The sequence below is a fragment of the Lolium perenne genome, chromosome 4, assembly GCF_019359855.2.
Source record: "Lolium perenne isolate Kyuss_39 chromosome 4, Kyuss_2.0, whole genome shotgun sequence".
NCBI classification, from domain to species: Eukaryota; Viridiplantae; Streptophyta; class Magnoliopsida; order Poales; family Poaceae; genus Lolium; species Lolium perenne.
This window is the reverse complement of record NC_067247.2, coordinates 380,380,004-380,397,560: the sequence shown is the minus strand read 5'-3', so window position 1 is coordinate 380,397,560 and position 17,557 is coordinate 380,380,004. Positions and strand designations below refer to the sequence as shown.

The 17,557-nt window shown below is 44.8% G+C and overlaps 1 protein-coding gene across 1 annotated transcript; it reads right to left on the bottom strand.

Moving 5' to 3' along the window:
- Positions 1–11,592: 11,592 nt before the first annotated feature.
- Positions 11,593–12,905, bottom strand: LOC127348092 (uncharacterized). Its single transcript, XM_051374192.1, has 2 exons — positions 12,306–12,905; positions 11,593–12,187 (listed from the first exon to the last, which is right to left on the bottom strand). The coding sequence occupies exons 1-2, from the start codon at positions 12,903–12,905 to the stop codon at positions 11,978–11,980; spliced, it is 810 nt and encodes a 269-aa protein (XP_051230152.1). The 3' UTR covers positions 11,593–11,977.
- Between the last annotated feature and the right edge of the window lie 4,652 nt (positions 12,906–17,557).

Below are 17,557 nucleotides of genomic sequence, written 5' to 3'. Positions count from 1 at the left end.
TCAGTGGTAACGAAGGGGCGCAACTAATGGTTCCAGACCCAATTTATGGGCGTTATAGATTCATTGGTTATACACACCCCATCTTTCCCATGAGCATGGCATATACGTAACAAAGTTCTTGGAAGAGTCAGCCATATGATTAGTTGCTCCTGAATCAATGACCCGAGAATTTAATGAGTAGTTCTCACCTTGAGCATCACTAGAACTAGATGTCACTTGAGGATTCTCTTGTTGCTGTCATCATTTTGGCCTTGAACTCCTCAAGTGTGATTGGATTCCAGTAGCCACCTTAGTCTCACCAGTAGCAGTCGTGAGATGACCATATATGGTTGAGCCTACTTCCAATACTATTTTGTGGCCTCTTCTGCCATCCAGGTGGATAGCCAACCAGCTCAAAGCAATCCCTTTTTATATGGTCAAATCTTTTATAATTATCACACACAATTCTGGGCTTCTTCTTATAGTCTGACATGGTGGCGGTTTGCCAGGTCATATCTCATTCTCGCACTATGGGTTGAACTTGAGTGAAAGAAGAAAGTGTAGCTCTGGTGTCAACATTTATACTTGGAACAATTATTTGTTTTGATAGTCTGGTTTCCTCCTCCAAAATACTTGCTATGGTCTGATCCAAACTGGGCAGTCAGGTAATGCAAATATCAATTGGGAGCTCAAGTTAAACTATTCATTCAATCCTTCAAGGAAGGCTTGTAGTAATATTGGCTCAAACCATTCTCGAAGGAGTGGTAAATCTTTCGGATCATGTGCCTTGAACGACCAAAAATACTCCAAGTATCTAAAGAGCTTCTTAATTTCTCCAACATACTCAGTCATGGTTTTCTGTTCTTGTTTGATACTACCTCCGCCTCAAAGTTTAAGGCTTATATTTTTTTGAAAAGTCAAACCAAGTAAAGTTTGACCGAACTTTTAGAACAATCTATCAACAAATATAATATTTTGTAGATATCATACAAAAATATATTTCATCATCTATTTAATGATATAATTTTGTATGTTTTATGTTAATGATTTTTGGTAAAAGCTAAGTCAAACTTGACATAGTTTGACTTTATAAAAATAATATAAGCCTTAAGCTTTGGGATGGAGGTAGTATGGCTTAACTCATGGAGCATCATAGTGTAGGATAACGTTGCATAGAAAACAAAAATTTTCCTACCGCGAACACAAAATCCAAGCCAAGATGCAATCTAGAAGATGGTAGCAACGAGGGGATTATCGAGTCTCACCCTTGAAGAGATTCCAAAGCCTACAAGATGAGGCTCTTGTTGCTGCGGTAGATGTTCACTTGCCGCTTGCAAAAGCGCGTAGAAGATCTTGATCACGATCGGTTCCGGCGCCACGAACGGGCAGCACCTCCGTACTCGGTCACACGTTCGGTTGTTGATGAAGACGACGTCCACCTCCCCGTTCCAGCGGGCAGCGGAAGTAGTAGCTCCTCTTGAATCCGACAGCACGACGGCGTGGTGTTGGTGGTGGTGGAGAAATCCGGCGGAGCTTCGCTAAGCGTGCGAAAAGTGGAGGAGCGGGGCGGCTAGGGTTTGGGAGGGGGTGGCCGGCCACTCAAGGGGGTCGGCCAGGCTGTGGTCTTGGGGTGGCCGGCCCCCTCCCCTTGGCCCCTCATTATATAGGTGGAAGCCCCAAGAGTTGGTCTCCAAGTCTTCGAATAAGACCCGAACCAAAAACCTTCCATATGGTGGGGAAACCTAGCCAAGCTAGGACTCCCACTAGAGGTGGGAGTTCCACCTCCCATATGGGGGGGTGGCCGGCCCCCTAAGGGGGAGTCCACTTGGGACTCCTCCCCCACTAGGGTTGGCCGGCCATGGAGGTGGAGTCCCATGTGGACTCCACCTTCCTTGGTGGTTTCTTCCGAACTTTTCTAGAACCTTCCATAGAACCTTCCGCGTCAATTTAATTCACATAAAATGACATCCTATATATGAATCTTATTCTCCGGACCATTCCGGAACTCCTCGTGATGTTCGGGATCTCATCCGGGACTCCGAACAAATATTCGAACTCCATTCCATATTCAAGTTCTACCATTTCAACATCCAACTTTAAGTGTGTCACCCTACGGTTCGCGAACTATGCAGACATGGTTGAGTACTCACTCCGACCAATAACCAATAGCGGGATCTGGAGATCCATAATGGCTCCCACATATTCAACGATGACTTTAGTGATCGAATGAACCATTCACATACGATACCAATTCCCTTTGTCCCGCGATATTTTTACTTGTCCGAGGTTTGATCTTCGGTATCACTCTATACCTTGTTCAACCTCGTCTCCTGACAAGTACTCTTTACTCGTACCGTGGTATGTGGTCTCTTATGAACTTATTCATATGCTTGCAAGACATTAGACGACATTCCACCGAGAGGGCCCAGAGTATATCTATCCGTCATCGGGATGGACAAATCCCACTGTTGATCCATATGCCTCAACTCATACTTTCCGGATACTTAATCCCACCTTTATAACCACCCATTTACGCAGTGGTGTTTGATGTAATCAAAGTACCTTTCCGGTATAAGTGATTTACATGATCTCATGGTCATAAGGACTAGGTAACTATGTATCGAAAGCTTATAGCAAATAACTTAATGACGAGATCTTATGCTACGCTTAATTGGGTGTGTCCATTACATCATTCATACAATGATATAACCTTGTTATTAATAACATCCAATATTCATGATTATGAAACTAATCATCCATTAATCAACAAGCTAGTTAAGAGGCATACTAGGGACTCTTTGTTGTTTACATATCACACATGTATCAATGTTTCAGTTAATACAATTATAGCATGGTATATAAACATTTATCATAAACATAAAGATATATAATAACCACTTTTATTATTGCCTCTTGGGCATATCTCCAACAGTCTCCCACTTGCACTAGAGTCAATAATCTAGATTACATTGTAAGGTACCTAACACCCATGGCATTCTGGTGTTGGTCATGCTTTGCCCTAGGGAGAGCTTTAGTCAACGGATCTGCTACATTCAGATCAGTGTGTACTTTGCAAATCTTTACTTCTCCATCTTCGATGTACTCGCGAATCGAGTGGTAACGCAGCTTGATATGCTTCAGCCTCTTGTGTGACCTTGGCTCTTGTGCATTGGCGATGGCACCCATGTTATCACAGTAAATGATTAATGGGTCCAATGCACTAGGAACCACACCGAGATCTACAATGAACCTCTTCATCCATACCGCTTCTGATGAAGCCTCTGAAGCCGCTATGTACTCGATTCGTTGAAGACTTCGCCACCGTGCACCGCTTCGAGCTTGCCCAGCTTCTTTGCAGCACCATTCAATATAAACACGTACCCAGATCGTGACTTAGAGTCATCAGGATCGTTGTTCCAACTTGCATCGGTGTAACTTGTTACAACGAGCTCTTGGTCACCTCCATAACAAAGAAACATATCCTTAGTTCTTTTCAAGTACTTCAGATATTCTTGACCGCTGTCCGATGTTCCATTGCTGGATCACTTTGATATCTTTTAGTCATACTAAGAGCATGTTATATATCCGGTCTATTACATAGCTTGGTATACATGATAGAGCCTATCGCCGAGGCATAGGGATCCGACTCATCCTTTCTCTTTCTTCTCTAGTAGCCGGTCCTTGAGTCTTACTCAATACCTTGCACAGTAACATAGGTAAGAATCCTTTCTTACTTTCGTCCATTCTAAACTTCTTTAGAATCTTGTCCAGTATGTACTCGTGATAGCCCTATTAGGCGTCTTGATCTATCTCTATAAATCTTGATGCCTAATATATACGATGCTTCACCAAGGTCTTTCATTGAAAAACTATTATTCAAATAACCTTTAACACTGCTTAATAGTTCTATATCATTCCCGATCAATAATATGTCATCTACATATAATATCGTGAATGCTACGTAGCTCCCACTCACTTTCTTGTAAATACAGGCCTCTCCATGACACTGTATAAACCCGAAGTCTTTGATCACCTTATCAAAACGTCGGTTCCAACTTCTTGATGCTTGCTTCAGTCCATAGATTGAACGCTGAAGTTTGCATACTTTGTCAGCATTTTTAGGATCGACAAAACCTTTGGGTTGTACCATATACAACTCTTCCTCAATGTCTCCATTAAGGAACGCTGTTTTGACATCCATCTGCCAAATCTCATAATCGAAAAATGTAGCTATTGCTAACAAAATCCTCACAGATTTTAGCTTCGCTACAGGTGAGAAAGTCTCATCGTAGTCAACTCCTTGAATTTGTCGGAAACCCTTTGCGACAAGTCGAGCTTTATAGACAGTAATATTACCATCAGCATCTGTTTTTCTCTTGAAGATCCATTTATTCTCGACAGCCTTGCGGCTATCAGGTAAATCTACCAAAGTCCATACTTTGTTATCATACATGGATCCCATTTCGGATTTCATGGCTTCTTGCCATTTGTTGGAATCTGGGCTCATCATCGCTTCTTCATACGTTGCAGGGTCCTCATCATTGTTATCTACAATCATGACATTTAGACAAGGATCATACCAATCAGGAGTGGCACGCTCCCTTGTCGATCTGCGAGGTTCAGTAGTTTCCTCGTTCGAAGTTTCATGCTCCTTATCATGAGCTTCCTCTGTTGCCGGTGTAGGCGGTACAGTACAACTTCCGATCTTGCGCTACTCTGATCAACGAGTATAGATTCATCAATCTCATCGAGTTCTACTTTTCTTCCAGTCACTTCTTTAGTGAGAAATTCTTTCTCAAGAAAGGTTCCGTTCTTAGCAACAAAGATTTTGCCTTCGGATCTGTGATAGAAAGTGTACCCTATAGTTTCCTTAGGGTATCCTATGAAGACGCATTTCTCCGCTTTGGGTTCTAGCTTGTCCGGTTGTAACTTCTTTACATAGGCTTCGCAACCCCAAACTTTAAGGAACGACAGCTTAGGTTTCTTATTAAACCATAATTCATACGGTGTCGTTTCAACGGATTTTGATGGTGCTCTATTTAAAGTGAATGCGGCTGTCTCTAATGCATAACTCCAAAATGATAACGGTAAATCAGTAAGAGACATCATAGAACGAACCATATCTAAGAGAGTTCGATTACGACGTTCGGACACACCGTTTCGTTGAGGTGTTCCCGGCGGAGTCAATTGTGAAAGTATTCCGCATTTCTTTAAATGCATGCCAAACTCATAACTCAGATATTCACCTCCGCGATCATATCGTAGAAATTTGATCTTCTTGTTACGTTGATTTTCTACTTCACTTTGGAATTCCTTAAACTTCTCAAAAGTTTCGGATTTATGTTTCATGAAATAGATATACCCATATCTACTCAGATCATCTGTGAAGGTTAGAACATAACGATAACCACCTCGCGATGCTACGCTCATTGGTCCGCACACATCGGTATGTATGATTTCCAATAAGTCAGTAGCTCGCTCCATCATACCAGAAAATAGAGTCTTAGTCATTTTTCCCATTAGACATGCTTCGCATCTATCAAGTGACTCAAAGTCAAGTGATTCAAGTAATCCATCAGTATGGAGTTTCTTCATGCGTTTCACTCCAATATGACCAAGACGACAGTGCCACATATAAGTAGAATTATCATTCAATTTAATTCGCTTAGCATCAATGTTATGTATATGCGTATCACTACTATCGAGATCTAACAGAAATAAGCCATTCTTTTGTGGTGCTCGACCATAAAAGATATTATTCATAAAAATAGAACAACCATTATTCTCAGACTTGAATGAATAACCGTCTTGCATTAAACAAGATCCAGATATAATGTTCATGCTCAACGCAGGTACATAATAGCAATTATTTAGGCTTAAAACTAATCCCGAAGGTAGATGTAGAGGAAGTGTGCCGACTGCGATCACATTGACCTTGGATCCGTTTCCAACGCGCATCGTCACTTCTTCTTTCAGCAGTTGTCGTTTATTCTTTAGTTCCTGTTTCGAGTTACAAATATGAGCAACCGAACCAGTATCAAATACCCAGGTACTAGAACGAGAACCAGTGAAATGAACATCTATAACATGTATATCAGATATACCTTCTTTCTTCTTCTTGACAAGGCCGCTCTTCAGATCAGCCAGATATTTGGAGCAATTACGCTTCCAGTGTCCCTTCTCATTGCAGTAATAGCACTCAGCATCAGGCTTAGGGCCGTTCTTAGGTTTCATAGGAGGCGTGGCAGCTTTCTTGCCACCCTTCTTGATCTTTCCCTTAGACTTGCCCTGTTTCTTGAAACTGGTGGTCTTGTTGACCATCAACACTTGGTGCTCTTTCTTGATCTCAATCTCAGCAGCTTTAAGCATGGCGAAGAGTTCAGGTAACTCTTTGTTCATGTTCTGCATATTGTAGTTCATCACAAAGTTCTTGTAACTAGGTGGCAGTGATTGAAGGATACGATTAATCCCCAGTCTGTTAGGAATAACTATTTCCAAGTCACTGAGTTTCTTTGCATGCCCGGTCATGGCGAGCATGTGCTCACTAACGGAGCTACCTTCTTCCATCATGCAGCTGAAAAATTGTTTCGATGCTTCATAGCATTCCACGGCCGCATGAGTTTCAAAAATAGTCTTTAACTCTTTCATCAACTCATGAGGATCGTGGTGCTCAAAACGTTTTTGAAGATCGGATTCCAGACTGCATAGGATGGCACACTGAACTTGAGAGTACCGAGTTTTCCGAGTCGCGTAAACATTCTTTACTTCATCGGTTTCTGTTTCTGCTGGAGGGTCACCTAGCGGTGCATCAAGCACATATTGCAGATTTCCGCCAGAGAGGAAGATCCTCACATGACGGAACCAGTCGGTGAAGTTGCTACCGTTGCTCTTAAGTTTCTCTTTCTCTAGGAACTGATTAAAATTGATTGAGGACGCCATCTCTACAACATATATTTGCAATAGTTTAGACTAAGTTTATGACAAATAGAGTTCAAATTTTAATTCAACATAATTAAAAATCTAAGTGAACTCCCACTCAAAACAATATCCCTCGCATTGTCTTAGTGATCACACGAACCAAATCCACCGCACCTAAACCCGATCATCACGAGAAAAAGTGTGACTTCAATGGCGAACACTCAAAGTGTTCATCATATCAACCATATGATTCATGCTCTACCTTTCGGTATCACGTGTTCCGAGACCATGTCTGTACATGCTAGGCTCGTCAAGGCCACCTTAGTATCCGCATGTGCAAAACTGTCTTGCACCCGTTGTATGTACTTATTGAATCTATCACACCCGATCATCACGAGATGCTTCGAAACGACAAGACTTGGTAACGGTGCTACTAAGGATGAACACTTTATTATCTTGAGATTTTAGTGAGGGATCATCTTATAATGCTACCGTCGCGATCTAAGCAAAATAAGATGCATAAAAGGATTAACATCACATGCAGTTCATATGTGATATGATATGACCCTTTTGTCTTTGCGCCTTTGATCTTTATCTCCAAAGCACGGACATGATCTCCATCATCTTCGGGCATGATCTCCATCATCGTTGGCGTAGCGTCAAGGTCAATGGCGCCGTCTTCATGATTGTTCTCCATGTAGCAACTATTACAACTACTTTGAAATACTACTCAACATGAAATTTAAAGACAACCATAAGGCCCCTGCCGGTTGCCACAATACAATAATGATCATCTCATACATATTCATCATCATATTATGGCCATATCACATCACCAAACCTTGCAAAAACAAGTTAGACGTTTCTAATTTGGTTTGCATATTTTACGTGGTTTAGGGTTTTCGAGAGAGATCTAATCTACCTACGAACATGAACCACAACGTTGATACTAATGTTGTCAATAGAAGAGTAAATTGAATCTTCACTATAGTAGGAGAGACAGACACCCGCAAAGCCTCTTATGCAATACAAGTTGCATGTCGAACGAGGAACAAGTCTCATGAACGCGGTCATGTAAAGTTAGTCCGAGCCGCTTCATCCCACTATGCCACAAAGATGCAAAGTACTCAAACTAAAGATAACAAGAGCATCAACGCCCACAAACCATTGTGTTCTACTCGTGCAACCATCTATGCATAGACACGGCTCTGATACCACTGTAGGATAACGTTGCATAGAAAACAAAAATTTTCCTACCGCGAACACGAAATCCAAGCCAAGATGCAATCTAGAAGACGGTAGCAACGAGGGGATTATCGAGTCTCACCCTTGAAGAGATTCCAAAGCCTACAAGATGAGGCTCTTGTTGCTGCGGTAGATGTTCACTTGCCGCTTGCAAAAGTGCGTAGAAGATCTTGATCACGATCGGTTCCGGCGCCACGAATGGGCAGCACCTCCGTACTCGGTCACACGTTCGGTTGTTGATGAAGACGACGTCCACCTCCCCGTTCCAGCGGGCAGCGGAAGTAGTAGCTCCTCTTGAATCCGACAGCACGACGGCGTGGTGTTGGTGGTGGTGGAGAAATCCGGCGGAGCTTCGCTAAGCGTGCGGGAAGTGGAGGAGCGGGGCGGCTAGGGTTTGGGAGGGGGTGGCCGGCCACTCAAGGGGGTCGGCCAGGCTGTGGTCTTGGGGTGGCCGGCCCCCTCCCCTTGACCCCTCATTATATAGGTGGAAGCCCCAAGAGTTGGTCTCCAAGTCTTCGAATAAGACCCGAACCAAAAACCTTCCATATGGTGGGGAAACCTAGCCAAGCTAGGACTCCCACTAGAGGTGGGAGTTCCACCTCCCATATGGGGGGGTGGCCGGCCCCCTAAGGGGGAGTCCACTTGGGACTCCTCCCCCACTAGGGTTGGCCGGCCATGGAGGTGGAGTCCCATGTGGACTCCACCTTCCTTGGTGGTTTCTTCCGGACTTTTCTAGAACCTTCTAGAACCTTCCATAGAACCTTCCGCGTCAATTTAATTCACATAAAATGACATCCTATATATGAATCTTATTCTCCGGACCATTCCGGAACTCCTCGTGATGTCCGGGATCTCATCCGGGACTCCGAACAAATATTCGAACTCCATTCCATATTCAAGTTCTACCATTTCAACATCCAACTTTAAGTGTGTCACCCTACGGTTCGCGAACTATGCAGACATGGTTGAGTACTCACTCCGACCAATAACCAATAGCGGGATCTGGAGATCCATAATGGCTCCCACATATTCAACGATGACTTTAGTGATCGAATGAACCATTCACATACGATACCAATTCCCTTTGTCCCGCGATATTTTTACTTGTCCGAGGTTTGATCTTCGGTATCACTCTATACCTTGTTCAACCTCGTCTCCTGACAAGTACTCTTTACTCGTACCGTGGTATGTGGTCTCTTATGAACTTATTCATATGCTTGCAAGACATTAGACGACATTCCACCGATAGGGCCCAGAGTATATCTATCCGTCATCGGGATGGACAAATCCCACTGCTGATCCATATGCCTCAACTCATACTTTCCGGATACTTAATCCCACCTTTATAACCACCCATTTACGCAGTGGTGTTTGATGTAATCAAAGTACCTTTCCGGTATAAGTGATTTACATGATCTCATGGTCATAAGGACTAGGTAACTATGTATCGAAAGCTTATAGCAAATAACTTAATGACGAGATCTTATGCTACGCTTAATTGGGTGTGTCCATTACATCATTCATACAATGATATAACCTTGTTATTAATAACATCCAATGTTCATGATTATGAAACTAATCATCCATTAATCAACAAGCTAGTTAAGAGGCATACTAGGGACTCTTTGTTGTTTACATATCACACATGTATCAATGTTTCAGTTAATACAATTATAGCATGGTATATAAACATTTATCATAAACATAAAGATATATAATAACCACTTTTATTATTGCCTCTTGGGCATATCTCCAACACATAGTAACTTGCATCTTGTTTGATTCCCCTAAAAATGCTTTTCGATGCTTGTCCAGACCTAAAAAGCAGTATGAAAGCCTTCGGCTTGCTCCCTCGCAGCTATGTCCATCGAACTTAGCAACCACACCATGACCCGTTTTTGACTTTGGTCCCATTGTTCTTATGTAACTTCCACTAGCTTCTTTTCATCTTCCAACAACTGAGTGGGCTCCAATTTTTTTAGAACATATGAAACGGTGCTTGTTTCGTGATTGTGCATGGTCAACAAATGAGCCATCATGCGCTGCATACTCTCCACCAATTTTTATATGGCATAATCATTTGTGTGTTTTCCATGACCACTGAAACAACTAGAGTGTTCTTTTTTTAGGGTATACTAGAGTGTTCTTCAATGAAACTGAACAACTACAACGAGTTACACTAAATTCAGAGAACCACAAGAAACTAAATGATTCTCCAATGAGTAACAACAAACCAAGAAGATTCAGTTTTGCACTAGATTTCTGGACTTATCAGACTTGTACCTGAGATGTTCGCCTTTGGATCGAGAATAGCTCGTACTCTGTGCAGTCAAAGAATCATGTTCATAGTAGCACGGTGGTCGACGGTAGTGGCGTGGCACAGAGGTAATGCGGCCCCGCACGAGGATAACGGAGACGGCACGATACAAGGGTGACGTGGCGTAGCATGAGGACATCATCGACGTTGGCTAATATTGCAGCGGCACGCACATGAGGCCAAAAGCTCACGGCCACAACAACCACCAAATAACAGACAACGCAACAGAAATCAGAACAAATCAGAGTGAGAGACACACCCCTGGACCGATTGCCCTAATACCATGTTGTTGTCACGTAAGATATAATTCAAATCACACAAGATTATGAACTAGGTTTCTGTTTGGGAGAGAGAGACATGTAACGAGGAACAAAGCCGTTTCTTCCTCCTATGTATAATTTCTTTTATTTCTTCCACTTCTCCTTTTTTACAAATCAGCCCTCTTGATAATTACAAATTCTTAGAGAGTACTACATACATGTGGTATGACAATATTCCTAACATGTACATATGACAACTAAAGTCCTACTTCCTCCGATCCTTTTTAATTGACTCAAATTTAGTACAAAATTATACTAAATTCAAGTCAATTAAAAGAGGCGGGATGGAGTACATTTTATTTAATTGATGATGTAAGTGAGTATAAATCACAACAAAGTCCTGCTATTTTCCTAAAAATATATATGCATCATTATGTACCGTTAATGTCATCAACCCGTTGCATCCAGACACAATTCATTGTAGAGCATTGAACAGTGGTTTTAAGTTTGGCATCAGAGAAGGGGCAATGGCCGAATGGCGCATTGTACATTTGCACTGATGTCTTGCCAATCTGTATCTGCAAGATAAGAAGCACAGGTAAGCTTCCCTTTTAAAAGTTTTTTTAAAATCTTTCGATGCTTACATAAAAAAAAGGAACTTGTGGACGTGTGGCTTGCCCGAGAATACAGGAGCTAAGCTAGAGACTCGTTCTTGAGCATCCCGGGGCCATCGGATCTTGGTGTCACCTTCGCACGTATATCCAAGGCAATGCATTGAGGATAAACATTTTTTTACGGGTCATGGAGGAGAATCGGGAGATACATATACATACCATGGTGAATCTGAGAAAACATAATTTACCAGAATGGAGGGGACATGTAACTGAGCTCCTCTTTATTCAGAAAGAAATTCAACGGTAAAAATCACCAAATCTATCGACAATCATAACTAAGACCATGGTAGTAGTCAGGTCTACGAAATTCAGTGTTGTGGATAAAGGGGAAATACAGTGTTAGTATCACTGCACACGAGTCAAATCAAAGCTAAATTTAACCAACTTAACCTGCCAATTAGCTAGCTACAGACCAGCGTCGTCAGGGGCCACGAACACACACGACAAGTACAACAGCGGCGGCGGCGCATGTACGGCGTTGCCTTAAAAAACCGACAACGAACAATGCATGCGTGGTCGCGCGCACGGATGGATGCATGCGCGCGCGTGGCTGCCATGACCGGAATCCGCGTCTCGATCGGTAGCTACTGCTCCGGCAGCGACCCCATGAACCGGGTGAGGTCTCTGCTGAGGAGCGCGTTGGCCTTGACGTCCTCGTCCTTGGCCATGGCGTCCACCAGCTTCCTCGGCACCACGCACTTGCCCTCGGCCGCCAACCGCTCCTGCACGCCGCCGCAGCCGAGCAGCGCGTGCATTATTTCCTCCTGCGCCGTGGACGGCGCGGTTTTATCCTGCTGCAATGAAGCCGGAGAAGAACATAATTGAGCTATGAATTGGTTGATCAATCCCGAGGAGTAACGTAGAGTAATGATGGCAATGCGGTAATCCGGCGCAGTCGGTGTTGATTGTTACCTCGACGGCGCGCATGAGGGCGAGCACGCCGACCTGGGCCTGGAGGAGCTTGACGTGGCGGCCGGCCTCCTGCAGCATCTCGGCGGTGTTCAGCCTGTGGGCGCCGGGGACCAGCCGCGACAGCTCCGCCGTCTTCTCGCTGATCCGCCTCCGCCGCTCCCTCGCCACGGCGCTCGGCGCGGACTGCCCGCGCCCGTTGCCATCGGCGTTCTTGGCGCCCGCTGCGCGCACGAGCGCCGGGCTAGGCATCTGCGGCGGCGGCGGGGGCAATGGCAGGACGAACTCGGAAAGTAAATCCGGCAGCACCGGCGCCTGCTGCTGGACACAACCACCGTTGCTCCACGGCTGGCCGTCAACGGGCACGAAGTCCAGCCACGGGTCGTCGTGGTCGCCGCAGCCGGCACGAGGCCTCTTGGCGCAGCGCAGGTTGTCGTCGTGGTCGTCGGGGAGAGCGGGGCTGAGGTCGAGGAAGCTGTCGATGCCGGCGTTGAGGGCTGGGTCGTAGACGAAGCCGAGCAGCGCGTCGGTGACCTCCGGGTCGGCGCCGTCGAGGTGGTGGAAGAGCGGCGGGGACGTTGCCGGGTGGAAGCTTAGGGCCATGGACACGTAGCGGAGTGGAGCGTGTGGGCGGTTGCTCCCGCGCGCTTACTTGCTTGCTGAATGCTGCAGAACGGAGCTCAACCGCCTTGGACACAATGGCGCGCGCCAAGAGCTTGGGAGTTAAGCCGTACTACGTGTGTGCTGGCAACTGCCGCCAATAAGGTAGCGCCGACAGGTGGGGCCTATCCGCATCCCACGATCGCTCCGCACTTCTCCCCGTTCTCTTCGCAACCGCCCGCATGCACCGATTTCTCGCCCACCATCCGTCCCGCCGTTTCTCCCTCTCGTGCGCGCCAAATCCCCAGCCTTGCGGTCGCGGCGCGTCGCAGGACATGAATTTTGTAACAAACCATCCTTATGTGCAGCATTACTTCATGAAGATATGTTCTGATTTTTTACTCTAGTACTTCCTCCGGACCGGAGGGTGTATATCTTAGAAGGGTGTACCTATGTCTCAGTTGACTGAGATTTTCTTAAGTCCCAATCACCTCAGAAAAGTGCAACTGCAGTTCAAAAAAATGTGCAACTCGGCTTTTCTAGTAGAAAAGTGCAATTGCACTTTTTCAACGGAAAAATGCAACTCAAGTTCATTTTTGTGGGTGACTGAGACTTAAGAAATTCTCAGTTGACTGAGACATAGCAAAACCGATCTTAGAACAGATCCCTGAACATGTTTTAACATGCACATCCGCACTCCCACGTCACGAAATATGCGTGCCTATTAGCCAGTTAGGTTATTAGGCATTTTTCAAATAAGTTTAATTATTGAACCATCATCACATACATACGCTATTTCGACGCTAATAGTTAAACTAGTTAATTATTGAACCATCATCACATACATACTATCGACGCTAATAGCTCGCTATAGCGTTTCTAGACAGCCCACGCTACATCATTCTGACGCTATAGCGTGCTATTAGTTATAGCACGCTAATAGCATATTTTTCGGTCGACACTATTTTTTTGAAAGGAATACGGTAGGGGAAGCCCCTACAGTGATTTTGTTTTTTAAATAATAAGAACCCAAATTCACGTCCCTGGGGACTTGAACCTGGGTGGCTGGGTTGTACATCCACTTCCCTAACCAAGTGAGCTAGGCTCACTTCTTCGGTCGACACTATTTTGTTATACAGTGCTATTTTTTTCCTTGATGCCATGCCACCAAAATGCCTTGAGATGTGTGATGTTACTAGCTATGTTACTCCCAATCTTACTTACTTAATTAATACGTGTTGTACAGAAAAGAAAAAAACAGCATTACACGACTAATTCGCATCGGTGCTCACTATGTACTAGATACGTGTTGTACTCCAATCCAAGTATCCAACCCTAGTACTACTTTGTACCGACCTCTGTCTCTATATATACTCAGCAACTCCGCCGCCTCATCCACAAATCAACCGATCGCAACCGCAGGGCGGCCGACAACGGAGCAAACCCACACGTTCTCCGTTCATCTTCAACTGCAGCGGCCATGTGGTTCGTTCTCCGCCCAGAGTATTTGCCGGAACCATCCGACGAGACGTACGAATCAGAGCTACGGAAGTGCGCCATGGCGGTGCTAATGCGTTTTTTCCCTGAGGCAGCGGCGCTTAGCCCGCTAGAGCTGGAGGCGGCGATCCACAGGATCATCACGGAGTCCAACCCCGAGACCGCTTCCGAGGCGGCCCCAGGCATGGTCAGGTTCTCCGATCGAGACATCAGAATATGGTTGCAAACGGTGGAGACTCCCACCGTGGACGACCTCCTCGGCGCCGACGCCGGCGGGGTGTTCCCGCCAGGGTGGATCGAGGCGAGGAGGCGGGAGATGGAGGAGGAGTGCCGGCCGGAGAAGAAGACGCCGCGGCAAGCCTGTGCGCTCGTGGACAAGATCAGGGTGGATCTCGTCGCCAAGGGCTACGCCGAGGTCATCAAGGAGTATGTGGATCCATATGTTATTTAAGGCTGTGTGCATTAATTGATGCACATGTGGGAGTTTGCTCGAAAGACTTTGATATGTTACTATTGCCGTATCTATAATATCTATAAAGTTCATTCCCACTAAAATGCATTTAATGTTTGCAAGCTAAATTTTTGTGTAGCCATGTCACTCCAATTAATCCTATCCGTCAGATTGCAGAGATGTTTTGTTAACTACATGTCCCATTCGGCCACTCGTAATCTGACGCAGTTCAATGGTTGTAAAAAATTGAGCGTGTTCACGCTTCCGGTCTGGCCGGTTCACCAGGAGCCGAGCTGCCCTTTCGCTCGACTGGTCCAGCCCAGAAGAATATCGCTGCCTTCTCTAGAGGAAAAACAAAATCAATCTGCCCATTCGCTCCGCCGGCCCAGTCCAGACCGGGACCCCTTCCTTCTCTCTAGCGAGCTCACCTTTGCCGACGCATCAATCGCCGGCCATGCCTCCCGATCCCCAGCGGAAATTGAATCATGCCTCATTGCCTCCCACTGGAAACTGCTGTATGACTCCCTCTCTCCCATCATGGGAGTCCCATGACCTGCCGCTTTCACTCTTCCCCCTATTGGGTATTGGTTGGTAACGCTCAATGCCCCGAAATCTTCCACGATACGTTCTATCGAGTTTAATGGCTTCCGTCTGCTTAGTATCGCGGTCGGCCCTGTATTTGAACCCCCTCAGCTGCCTCTTCTTCAAGCCCCCCAGTTGCCCCTCTCGAGCAACCTACTCGATGTCGCTCTGTCCTTTCCCTGTGTATGCCGGTGTCACCAGATGTGAACACATCCATCCAGCTCCCCACACGTTTTCATCCCATCTGTTCTGTTCCTGTTGTCTTTGATTTCATTATTTGCTCTATGTATTTTGTGCAACTCTAACTAGAGTGTTTTGACTGAATTTCTCTTGCAGCCATTGTGTGAGAGAAGAAGGTTGCTTGAGTTAAATCTGTTTGTTCTAGCCTATTCCAAAGCGTATCCTATTTCAGTTGAATTTGTTTGTTGCAGCGAGACTATTCCAAACGGTATGTGTATCCAACATGCATATGCTAACTGGCCCATTGTTGTACTTTACATGCTATTTTTTTCATGAATTTTGTTGTTTCCCATGATTAAACAATTGGCATACTTACCTATATTTTTGTTGTTTCACAGCCTCTTAAACTATCTTTTCGGCAACCTCGAACATGATAAGAAGTAAATCTTCACCTGAAACCTAGCTATCTGCAATATCTTTTTTTTTTTTTTTGAGATGCTATCTGCAATATCTATTTCTGGCGGTTCCAGGATATTATTTGGTTGGCATCCTGCAAGTTCTAACACTGGCCTCACCTGAAGAATCTCTCATGGTAATTAGCCTGATTATGTTCTCATGTTGGTTGTTCACGAGTTTCTCAGATTTCTGTTGTTACTTTATACACTCCAGATAACATGGATAGGTAAAAGGGGTCTGAACGCTACACGCTGCCTTGCAGATAGTAAAGCATACAAACTGGTACGAGTACCTCATCATTCTTGGTTCTTTTGTCCAAAATTCTTAAATTGGTTTCATTCTTTGCAGGCTTTATCTCAATACAGCGGTTTATACTGATAGCGGGGTTCTCTCCATATATATAGCTGATGAATTGAAAATTACTCGGTTGGTCATATATTGAAGGTCAATGTCTGCATCTCATATCCGGAAGCCAGATATGTAGGCCTAGCTCAGGAAATACATGAAAACTTATTCCCACATGGTAAATCAAGACAATGTGATTCATCAGAAATGTAGTTATAGATCGTGTAGTACTAAATTTTATTTTTTATGTGCTAATCGGCAAAATACCAACCAAAGATGACTTCATATGAATTCAAGGCCCTTGGTGCTATTGTTTTTATATATGATTCCCTCGACAACGCGCAACCAAACAAATTTTAAAGAATCAGAATAAGGCCAGTGTTAGAACTTGGTACTTCAGGCTAACTTTAAAGAGTAAGAATAAGAACAAGGATTACTGTTAAAGATTGGTCCTGCCATTTTTTGCATACAAGAAAATCATCTCTAATGCCCGCCGCAACGCGCGGGGTATCAACTAGTTGTAAAAAAGAGCCGTGCCACTTATTTTGGAATTGAGTTACTATCTATGTTCAAAAATATAACAATTTGGGTAGGCTATTTTAGCCGATAAAAAAAATATCTAGAAACGGGGGTAGTATTTGTTGGCATGGTTAATATTTTCACTATTTTCTCCCAAAATTCTTAGCTAGCCAATATAAAAAAAGCACTCCTTTCGTTGGCACATCCAGTTATTTCCTTGTAGCTCCGCCATGGTACAAAATACTACTCACTCCGATACGAAAAACTGTAGGACGGGATATTTTACATAAACAACCTCGTCTTTGTTTTTCTCTCAGCCCACGCTCCGCTCCCCTTTTTCTCTCACCCAGCCAAATCCTAGATAAAGCCGGCATCACACCCCCTCCCCACCCGAAGAACATTGTTTGGTCGGCAAGCCCCCCACGAATCATGTCGGTGCAACCTGAATGGCCACCCTTCGTAGTCCCAAAGCCCTCCCACGTCGCCGACAGGTCCATGCCGCCACCGACGCCACGGTGGTTGCCCGGCTCGTGCTGCGCATAAAGAAGCTCTTCATCGAGAAGAATGCCACGCTCAGGAAATCGTTAGCGTCTCCGTTGCCATCGTCGCTCGTCACCCATCCTTC